This window comes from Salpingoeca rosetta (genome assembly GCF_000188695.1).
Source record: "Salpingoeca rosetta unplaced genomic scaffold supercont1.4, whole genome shotgun sequence".
Taxonomy (NCBI): Eukaryota; class Choanoflagellata; order Craspedida; family Salpingoecidae; genus Salpingoeca; species Salpingoeca rosetta.
The window spans coordinates 625,120-635,119 of record NW_004754930.1 but is presented as its reverse complement, the minus strand read 5'-3'; the positions used below and the strand labels follow the sequence as shown (position 1 = coordinate 635,119).

Here is a 10,000-nt window from a genome sequence, read left to right as displayed (position 1 = left end):
GCGTCGGCAGAAGCAACACCGGCCCCTTCCACGTCGTAAACACTCGCACATCGGCTAGCTTGGATGCGTATATTGTGCGTTGGTGTTTGTTGTCGGTTTTGTTTCATGTCTTGTCTCACTTCACAAAAATGTCTACTATGGATTGGAGCGCTGGCAAAGAGGTGCGACTCGCATAACAGAGGCAAGGGATACAGTGCACCAGGCAGAACACGATGTTAACAGGCTGCTGTCCACGCAATAAACGAACAACACGTGCATCAGTGTACAGCATGCATGAAACAATCACAGCAAGGAAAAGGGGGGGGGGGGTTCACGGGAGTTGAGGAGTGGGCAGTTGATGGCGTCCTCGAACGCCTGTCAGCCCGAGTCCAACAAAAGCATCACATCAAGGCATACGTGCAGCTTCCAATCGCGCGCAAGTTCCATGGCTTCTCAGTAGGGTTTGTCATACGGCTGCTGTTGCTGTGGTGGGTATGCAAGGTTCTGTTCTTGTTGTTGTTGCTGTGGTGGGTAGCTTTGTTGCTGTTGAGGGTAGTAGCCTTGTTGTTGTTGTTGCTGTGGATAGCCCTGCGCTGGGTAGCCCTGTGGAGGGTAGCCTTGAGGAGGGGACGCCTGCGGGTACTGGGAGTACGGCGGCGGCTGTGAGCTGGAAGCCACGGGCGGGCTGGTCGTGGTGGTGGTGATGACGGTTGCGTTGCCGTCGCGTGCATCGCGCCCGGCAAAGCACAAGACCCCAGCATAGCAGCAGTACATGATGGCAGCTGAGGGGAGAGAAAAGAAGGCGAAGGGGGGGGGGTGAAGAGGGTCTGTGAGATGATTGTAGAGGACATGGGAGTGGGGGCGAAACTGGGACAACAGCAGCTGTTTGGGGTTGGGGGGGGGGAGTTGCTGGCTTGTGAGTGGTTGTTGAGGCAGTGATGGTGGAAACACAACACAACGCTTGCAGGCTTGCACTTGACGGGGACTTACAGACGATCAGAACGAAGAAAATGGTCCCCACAATGGCTGCAGAGACATGAAGACAGGAGACGTGGATGTGTGTGTGTGGGGGGGGGCGTGTTGTGTATGGATGTGGTGTGCGTGCGTGTGCGTGTGTGTATGGATTTAGTGTGCGTGCGTGTGTGTGTGCGTGTATGGATGTGGTGTGTGCGTGTGTGCGTGTGTGTGCGTGTGTGTGGTGTGTTTGCGTGGACGTGAAGACGTGTGAGCCAAAGTTGCAACGCAAGCGAAGGCGCGAACGAAAACCAGCAAGTGAAGATGTGTATGCACAGTTGTTGTTGTTGCCTGCAAGCAAGCAAGCAACAGCGACATGGTCGCACTTACCGCCAATGATGTGGCCGGAGAGGAAGTAGTCACAGCAATCCTGCAGTGTGTTACAACACACGACGTCAGACACGCGTGAGTGCGTGCAGTGTTGTGGTTTGTTGGCGCTGAATGCTCGCACGAGCACGCAGAGCCATCAACGACACAAGAGAGAGCAAGCAGGTCGCCTTGCTTGCCTCACTCGCTTGTCTCCATCACACAGCGGGTGCACATGACAGGGTGCTCACGTTATCACAGCCATTTGGGTTGCTACTGAAGCTTCCAGTGCGACAGCAGTAGTCCTCATGATGGTGATGCGAGCTTGTCGGGCTGCGGAGGATGATGAGTGGAGGAGAGGGAGCCGAGGAAGTGGGCGGAGGAGAGGGGAAAGATGTGAGGAGAATGGGGGGGGGAGAGGGAGGTGGGATGGAACACCGGGGCGGGCACAGGCTTGGTCAACGGGCAAGACAGGAAGATACGCAACAAAGGCGGATGGACACAGAGAACGACACACACACACACATACACACACACAGGCACACACACACACACACACACAGGCACACACAGAGGCACACACACCATGAGAATTGAAAGGAAGCACATTCGACCGGCCGGTTGAGGTTGCAGATTTCAGCAAGCACGCCAGCTGTGGAGCAGCTCAGCAGCACGGTCAGCACCGCAACAAACACGCGAGCGTTCATCCTGTGTGTGTGTGTGTGTGTGTACTTGTGGTGGAAGAAAGAAATGAAGCAAGCACGACTCGCTGACCACCAACTATGGAACAATCGAGGCGACGCATTGTTGCTTGTGGCTGCAGCAACAGAGCAACTTCATCCCCATCATGCAATTTCGTATTTGTGGGCGCTGTCGCTTGCTTGAAAGCTTCGATTGCGTCATGCTGTGACGAAGCATTGCGTCATCATCAAGGTTTATGGCAAGCAAGTGCAGGAAGGAAGAAGCAGAGCAAGGAAGGAAGAACAACAGGCAACAAGGCAACGAGGCAAGACAGAGCAGGTAAGAAGCAAAGAACCACGTCGCCCACAGGCACGCATGAGGCCACAATAAGCAAAGACGCAATAACGGCAGCGATCACCACATCATGTAACAAATAGGGGCTGAGGTGACACATCATCACTCAAAAGCACTCAGCACGTCACGCGCATAAAACGCACACACACACACAACACACAACACACACACACACACACACACACACACACACACACACACATACACACACACACACAAACGCACACACACACACACACAAACGCACACACAAACGCACACACACACACACACACACTCACCAACGTCACACACACACACACACCAACGTCACACAAGAGGCACAAACAAACAACCACGCGGTCGTTTCGTTTTCGCGCTGGCTACACCTCGGAGGTGGAGGAGCCAACAGAGGCGAAGGTGACGACCGAGGACGTGGACGCGACGCGCTGGTACGACGGCCCGCCATCCACGGTTGGCGAGCGCAGGTCCAGGCGCCGGGGTCGCTGCCGCAGCTGTCGCCCTCCATCGCGACGCGCGTTGCGACGGCTCTGCATGGGGAACAGGCGCTGCAGCAGGGTGCGCTGCTTGGTGCGCGGGCCAAGCGTGGAGGCGTCGTCCATCTCCTGCGACGTCGGGCTGCGGTAGCGGCGGAGCAACAGCGAGGAGCACACCACAGACACGGAGGACACAGCCATCGCCCCAGAGGCCATCATCGGCGTCAGCACCACGCCCAGCGAATACAGCGCGCCCGCAGCAATGGGCACGCCAATCGCGTTGTACACAATGGCCCAGATGAAGTTGTAGTGGATGCGGCGCACCGTTGCCTTGGACAGGTGCAGCGCCACAAACACGTCCAGCAGGTTGTCCTTGATCAGCACGACGTCTGCGGCCTCAATGGCCACGTCCGTGCCTGCGCCGACGGCCACGCCCAGGTCCGCAGCAGCGAGCGCGGGCGCGTCGTTGATGCCGTCACCAACCATGGCCACCACCTCCCCTTGCTCCTGCAGCTCCTGCACCTTGGCCGCCTTGTGGGACGGAAGCACGCCCGCAAACACCGTGTCAATGCCAACCTGGTCTGCAATGGCCTTGGCGGTGCGCTCGTTGTCGCCCGTGAGCATGACCGTGCGCAGGCCCTGCTTCTGCAGCACCCGCACAGCCTGCGCAGAGTCCTCCTTGCACTGGTCCGCGAGCGCCACGCACCCGACAAGCACGCCGTCTGCGCTGCACAGCACGACCGTGTTGCCCTGCTCCTCCAGTGCGTGCACCTGTGCCCGCGCGTCGTCGCTCGCCGCAATGCCGCTCTCGTCCAGCAGCGACGGGCTGCCGACCAGCACCGCCACGCCCTCAATGGTCGCGCTGATGCCCCGCCCGGGAATCGTCGTGTAGTCCGCAGCAGGGCGCAGGCAGCCAGCCCCAAACTGCTCCGTGGCGTGCGCCACAATCGCCTGCCCAAGCACGTGCTCGCTGTCGACCTCCGCCGAAGCAACAAGCTGCAGCACCTCGTCCTCGCTCATCGCCTTTCCAAGGGCCCTGGCCGCGCTGCTGCCTTCGCTGCTGACGGCGTTGTCGTCGCTCGTGGGTTTCTTGAACGCCACCACTTTCGTGACGCTTGGTTCGCCTTTGGTCAGCGTGCCGGTCTTGTCAAACACAATCGTCGTCACCTTAACACAGCGAGCGACACGACATGAAAAGGTGAGTTTGACCACAGGAAACGGCGGGCGAAGGGTATGTTGTGCAACTTGAACAAGGTTGAGGCAAGGCAAGATCTCCACACACACACACACACACACACAAAAAAAAAAAAAAAAAAAAAAACACACACACACACACAACACGCAACACGCAACACACACAACACGCACCACGCAACACGCAACACGCAACACGCAACACACACACACACACCTTGTGGGCTGTTTCGAGGGCCTCTCCGCCTTTGATGAGAACGCCAAAGCGTGCGCCAACGCCTGTGCCCACCATCACCGCTGTGGGAGTGGCTAGGCCAAGCGCGCAGGGGCACGCAATTACGAGCACGGCAACGGCAAACTGGAAGGCCGTCTTGGAGTCTGACTCGTCCGAGTGGACAGTGCCCGTGGTGAGGAGGGCGAGCCAGATGATGAGGGTGATGATGGACATCAGCACAATGCCAGGCACAAAGCGCCCAGCAATCTTGTCTGTCGTTGTTGTTGTGAGTGAGTGAGTGAGTGGGTGCGCGGGTGTGAGTGAGTGAGTGTGTGTGGGCGTGTGTGTGTGTGTGTGAGTGTGTGTGAGTGTGTGTGTGTGTGTGAGTGAGTGAGTGAGTGAGTGAGTGAGTGAGTGAGTGTGTGTGTGTGTTCAGGCCACAACTGGAACTTGCGATGTGTAGATGCACACACACACACGAATACGAACTCATCCGCACAGACATGCATACACATGCACACACACACACACAAGCCCCCGGCCTACACACACACAGAACAAAACAGTGGCCGCACCTGCAATGCGCTGGATCGGGGCCTTTGACATCTGCGCCTGTTCAATGAGCTGCACAATCTGCGAGAGACTGGTGTCCTTGCCGACGTGTGTCGCCTCAAACGTGAGCACGCCCGTCTTAAGGATGGTGCCGCCCATGACAGTGTCGCCGATGTTCTTGGTGATGGGTCGCGATTCACCCGTGATCATCGACTCGTCCACTTCGCCGCGCCCGGCAACGACACGCCCGTCCACGGGCGCCTTCTCCCCAGCCAGCACCTGCATGAGTGTGGCGGTTGTGTGAGGAAGTGTACATGGGACGGCAAGGACATGGGGAGGGGGAGAGGGGTGATGGGCGAACGAAGGAAGACATTGTCCGTGTAGTGAAAATAATTGACAGACACAAAGTCACAGACACATGGACACTACACCACAGACACAGGCACATGGACACAGGCACATGAACACACACGGACACACAGACACAAACACACACACACAGACAGACACACACACACACATAGACAGACACACACAAGCACAGGCACAGGCACACAGATAGACAACAGACAGACAGACAGACAGACGGCGCACCTTGATTTTGTCGCCGCGCTGAACGAGCTCGGTGGCAATGTGCTCCTCGACAGCGTTGCCGTCGTCGTCCTCTTGCAGCAGCAGCGCCTGTGGCGGCTGCAGGGACAGCAGGTGGGAGAGAGCCTCCGAGGTCTTGCCCTTTGCAATGTGCTCAATGTAGCGGCCGAGGGCAATAAAGGTGAAGAGCATGATGCCCGTCTCGAAGAAGAGGTCGCCGCCGCCAGAGTCCTCGCGCGACGCAATGGCCACAATCAGCACAACAAGCGAATACACAAACGCAGCGCTGTGCAGAGTATATGTGTGTGTGTGAGTATGTGAGTTAGTGCAAGTGCGTGCAGTTGATTGGCAAATTGACAACATACCCTGTCCCTGGCAACCACAAGTTCGCCTTGAGTCAAGAACACACAGAGACATGGCCACACACACACACACACAGAGACATCGCCACACACAGAGACACAGCCATACACACAGACACACAGACACACAGACAGACACACACACCCACACACCCACACACACACGCACAGAAGCCAGCGGGTTACATTGCGCTGAGGGAGATGAGGACGTCCATGTTGGCAGAGCCGTGCAGGACGGAAGCGAGCGCCGAGTCGAGAAACGGTTTACCCGGGATGAAGGCAGCCAGGGAGATGAGCAGAATGGCCAGGTTCCGTTCGGAGAGGCCGTCCGTGATGCGCGCGTCCCACGACTTTGGCCACATGCGCACCATCATCACGGCAATGAAGAAGAAAACGACGGCGATGAAGGTGTGGCGCCAGAAGCGGATGGAGCTCTTGTGCGTGTAGTCGGGCTGGTCGCTGTGGTCCAGCTCGGCCTCGTATCCAAGGTTGTTCACGGCGCTGCAACACGCGCACAACAACAAGTGGGGTGAGCAAACGCACACGTTGGTCTTGTGGATGGGGTTTGGCGACACGTTCGCGCAGTTGCGTGCAATGTCGCTGACACAGAGAGAGAGAGAGAGGTGTGTATACATATACAAATATATGTATAAAAATATATATTTATATGTACACACACCACACACCACGCACCACGCACCACACACAACACGCACACACCATACACCACACAACACAGAGACTGGCCTGCACTGAGACTCACTTCAGGACGTCGCGAGGTCCCGTCTCGTACGAGTTGTAGCCGACAGAGACGCGCGCGTCAGACACGGCCACGTCCACCTTCAGCACCCCCTGCAGCGCCGACAGCCTCTCCTGCAATTCGTTGGTGTTTCAATGGTGAGGGTGATGTGTAGTGAGCAAGGGAGGAGGGAGGATGTGCAGTGAGAAGGGGGAGGGATGTGGCAGTAAGAAAGGGGAGGGATGTGGCAGTAAGAAAGGGGAGGGATGTGGCAGTAAGAAAGGGGAGGGATGTGGCAGAAAAAGGTTCACGCAGCAGCTCAACAACAGCACACACACACATACACACACACACACACACACACACACACACACACACACACACACACACACGCACATCTAAACATAAATCTCAGCACACAAACCAACACACGGAAGCCACCACCTACAGTAGCACAGTACCTTGATGGTGTCGGCGTCGCTCTTTTTGATGGGCAGGTTGATGGACAGGACAACCGTGTCTGTTTCCTTCGAGCGGGTGGCCTGCACGCGGAAGCCCGCGTTGGAGATGCACGAGACAATGGTGTCGGGGCTGATCTTGTCTGGGAGATACACCACATCGCCAGACTCTGCCAGGAGCGCGACGTTGACGCGCAGCACCCCGGGCAACTTGCCCACGCGGGTCTCAATGGCCGCCACACACGACGCGCACGACATGCCTGCCAGCACGCGTGGTGTGTGTGTGTGTGTGTGTGTGTGTGTGTGTGTGTGTGTGTGTGTGTGTGTGTGTGTGTGTGTGTGTGTGTGTGTGTGTGTGTGTGTGTGAGCCGTAGGGTGGAGGCGCCTCAGCCGCCGAGATGAACACGCACACAAACGGATGCACACAATCCCATGATCTCGATTCCACTCATACAGTCAGCAATCACACACAGCCATCACACACACACACAAAAAAAAAACCAAACACACACACACACGTACACACGTACACACACACACACACGTACACACACACAAAGAATCCCAAACACAGCCCCACAACCCCACCCCACCCCACACACACACACACCTTCGATGCGCAAGTGCAGCAGTTCGCGTGTGGCGTCCGAGTCGTCGTCTTCGTCCTCGGCGGGCAGCACCTCGCGATCGACAGGAGCAGCCTTCTTCGTTTCACTTGCTGGCGACTTGGAGCGGGGCAGCAGCTGGCACGTGTCCTCCTCGGACGCGGTGTCAGCGTCCAGAGGCGCGGCGCCAAACCCCATGTCGTCAATCCTGTCTGCGATGGCCTGGGCGCTGATCGCCGTGGTGTGCTTCACGGTGGCCAGCTTGTCCTGCAAGCTGACGTCGACATCGACGATGCCCGCGGTGTCGGAGAGGACATCTGTGATGTTGCCAACGCACGAGTGGCAGGTCATGCCGTCCACGCTAATGCGTGATGTCTTCACGTCGCCATCGGTGTCGTCGTCGTGGTCGTCGTGGTTGGTTGTGGCGGCAGCCCGCTGTGCCTGCTGCTCGTTTTGGTCGTTGTCAACCGGTGTGAAGCTCATGTTCTCCTGCAAGCCCTGCATGAGGGGTGAGTTGAACTCGATCGTTGTTGTGGCGGCGGCGGTGGTGGTGTCACCTTGCGTGTTGCTGGATGACACAACACGCGCATCAAAGCCGATGTCTGAGATGGCCTCGGCGATGGCGGTGGCGCTGACACTAGCTGGGTGCTGCACCATTGCTGTTCCTTCCGCCACGGAGACGTCCGCTGTGAACGGCTCCCCTTGCATCACCTTTTCGATGCACGCCTTGACGCTCGACGCGCACGACCCGCAGGTCATGCCCTCCACACGCAGCAGCGTCTCCATCATCACTGTGTGTGTGGGGGGGGGGGGGTTGCTTGCTTTGTGCCTTGTGAGTGTGCGTGTGATCTTGCTTGGCGCGGGCGCTTGAGTGGCGTGCTGAAAATGGAGGAATTGCACGATTTCTACGCGCCAAAAAGAAAAATCTTCAAGCAGAAACCCAATTAATCGCGTCAGATGATTGTGACTTGTGAAAATGATGACTGGCGATTTGACATTTGACACGCAGGCGTGAGTGGATGTGTGTGTGTGTGTGTGTGTGTGTGTGTGTGTGTGTGTGTGTGTGCGTGCGTGTGTGTGTGTGTGTGTGTGTGTGTGTGTGTGTGTGTGTGTGTGTGTGTGTGTGTGTGTGTGTGTGTGTGTGTGTGTGTGTGTGTGTGTGTGTGTGTGTGTGTGGATGATGATGCATGGTGGTGTATGTTCGTGTCCACTGTTGGTGTTTTTATGAAATTGTGGCACTGCACTGCTATCTGGTTGTTTCTGCTTCTTCGTTTCCTTCGGCAGTGCTTGGCCAGCCGACAATGATGTTGTTGCGCGGGGTGCATGTGATGGGCACAAGCGCCGACATGAGCGTGCTATACCCGTGGTCCTGCAGGGTGTGTGTGTGTGTGTGTGTGTGTGTGTGTGTGTGTATGTTGGGAACGTGAGGATTTGAGAGAGAAGCACCCTCACGCACATGTGCAAAAGTGCACACACACACGTGTGCACACCTGTGCGTAGTGGAGGCGGTCTGTGTCGACAATGGCCATGCAGTTGCGGCCAAACTCGACATCATCACACACCTGCATCATTGCATCCAAGCGGGAGCAGGTGGATTCCAAGTGAGGGCACGCACGCACGAAGCGACGAACACAAAAGACACAGCCAGACAAGTCAGACAAGTCAGACAAGTCAGACAAGTCAGACAAGACAGTCAGTCGGTCAGACAGTCAGTCAGTCAATTAGTCAGTCGGTCAGGCAGTCAGTCGGTCACTTGCACACACACACACACACACACACACGCACGCACACACACACACACGCACGCACACACACACACACACACGCACGCAAGCACGCACGCACGCGCACACACACACACGCACACACACACACACACGCACGCACGCACGCACGCACGCACACACACACGGTCACTTGCACACACGCACACACACACGCGCGTATGCACACACGTATGCACACACATTCGGTTCGCTGGTGTGCTCGGTGGGTGGCGTGTTGTTATCGTCCTGCTGTGTCGCGTGCGGTGCATCCTTGTCTGCCTTGGTGGTCCCGCTCTTGTCGGCGCCAGGGTCCGGTTCCTGGTCCGCAGAGGCAGACAGCGCGAAAAACTGCGTGCAAGGACACGGAGCAGCAGGGGAAGGTGGGCAACGAAAGCGAAGGCGTGATCGTGTCAAGTGAGGAAAACAAACAGACGATTGAACGCACACGAACGTTCACAAACAAACTAACAAGCATGGAAACACACACACATACACAGATACACACGTCGAGTTCGGTGATGCCGGTGTCTGTTCGGAAAAGGTTGCTCTGTGGATAGTCGACAATCTTGCGGAACTTTGGGCCGTCACCTTCGCCATCATCGTCCACGGGCGAGACGTTCTGTGCAATCTGTTGTGTGTGTGTGCGTGTGTGTGAGTGTGTGTGTGTGTGTGTGTGTGTGTGTGCGTGTGTGTGTGTGTGTGTGTGTGT

At 57.0% G+C, this 10,000-nt stretch overlaps 4 protein-coding genes across 4 annotated transcripts in view; 1 reads left to right on the top strand and 3 right to left on the bottom strand.

The window, feature by feature from the left end:
- The window catches only part of PTSG_01213 (quemao protein), a 4,123-nt gene extending 3,866 nt beyond the window's left edge, over positions 1-257 (top strand). The window contains exon 12 of the mRNA XM_004997129.1: positions 1-257. This exon is cut by the window's left edge and continues 48 nt beyond it. Within this exon, the coding sequence (XP_004997186.1) occupies positions 1-39 (39 nt within the window). The 3' untranslated portion in view covers positions 40-257.
- A 36-nt stretch (positions 258-293) lies between these two features.
- Positions 294-2,040, bottom strand: PTSG_01212 (uncharacterized protein). The gene is made up of 5 exons (XM_004997128.1): positions 1,885-2,040; positions 1,551-1,632; positions 1,324-1,363; positions 970-1,005; positions 294-761 (listed from the first exon to the last, which is right to left on the bottom strand). Exons 1-5 carry the CDS (start codon positions 2,004-2,006, stop codon positions 433-435), a joined length of 609 nt encoding a protein of 202 aa, XP_004997185.1. The 5' UTR covers positions 2,007-2,040; the 3' UTR covers positions 294-432.
- A 522-nt stretch (positions 2,041-2,562) lies between these two features.
- PTSG_01211 (ATPase) lies at positions 2,563-8,399 on the bottom strand. Its single transcript, XM_004997127.1, has 8 exons — positions 7,531-8,399; positions 6,924-7,180; positions 6,487-6,596; positions 5,910-6,224; positions 5,365-5,647; positions 4,794-5,049; positions 4,222-4,490; positions 2,563-3,977 (listed from the first exon to the last, which is right to left on the bottom strand). The coding sequence occupies exons 1-8, from the start codon at positions 8,312-8,314 to the stop codon at positions 2,697-2,699; spliced, it is 3,555 nt and encodes a 1,184-aa protein (XP_004997184.1). The 5' UTR covers positions 8,315-8,399; the 3' UTR covers positions 2,563-2,696.
- Positions 8,400-8,771: 372 nt separating this feature from the next.
- Positions 8,772-10,000, bottom strand: part of PTSG_01210 (uncharacterized protein) — a gene marked incomplete at both ends in the record, with an annotated part of 10,357 nt that continues 9,128 nt past the window's right edge. Inside the window, 4 exons of the mRNA XM_004997126.1 lie at positions 8,772-8,894; positions 9,016-9,087; positions 9,493-9,639; positions 9,797-9,919. Coding sequence (XP_004997183.1) covers positions 8,772-8,894; positions 9,016-9,087; positions 9,493-9,639; positions 9,797-9,919 — 465 coding nt within the window. The remainder of the gene's footprint in view (positions 8,895-9,015; positions 9,088-9,492; positions 9,640-9,796; positions 9,920-10,000) is intronic.

What these genes read in the sequence shown, in the direction of transcription:
- PTSG_01212 (XM_004997128.1), bottom strand. Translation starts at nt 2,006, where the DNA reads ATGAACGCTCGCGTGTTTGTTGCGGTGCTGACCGTGCTGCTGAGCTGC. An exon ending in ACCCAAATGGCTGTGATAAC is followed by an intron (nt 1,364 to 1,550) that starts GTGAGCACCCTG and finishes AACACACTGCAG; the next exon opens with GATTGCTGTGACTACTTCCT. An exon ending in CTCCGGCCACATCATTGGCG is followed by an intron (nt 1,006 to 1,323) that starts GTAAGTGCGACC and finishes ATGTCTCTGCAG; the next exon opens with CCATTGTGGGGACCATTTTC.
- PTSG_01211 (XM_004997127.1), bottom strand. Translation starts at nt 8,314, where the DNA reads ATGATGGAGACGCTGCTGCGTGTGGAGGGCATGACCTGCGGGTCGTGC. An exon ending in AGCGCGGCGACAAAATCAAG is followed by an intron (nt 5,050 to 5,364) that starts GTGCGCCGTCTG and finishes ACACTCATGCAG; the next exon opens with GTGCTGGCTGGGGAGAAGGC. An exon ending in CCCGATCCAGCGCATTGCAG is followed by an intron (nt 4,491 to 4,793) that starts GTGCGGCCACTG and finishes CAACAACGACAG; the next exon opens with ACAAGATTGCTGGGCGCTTT.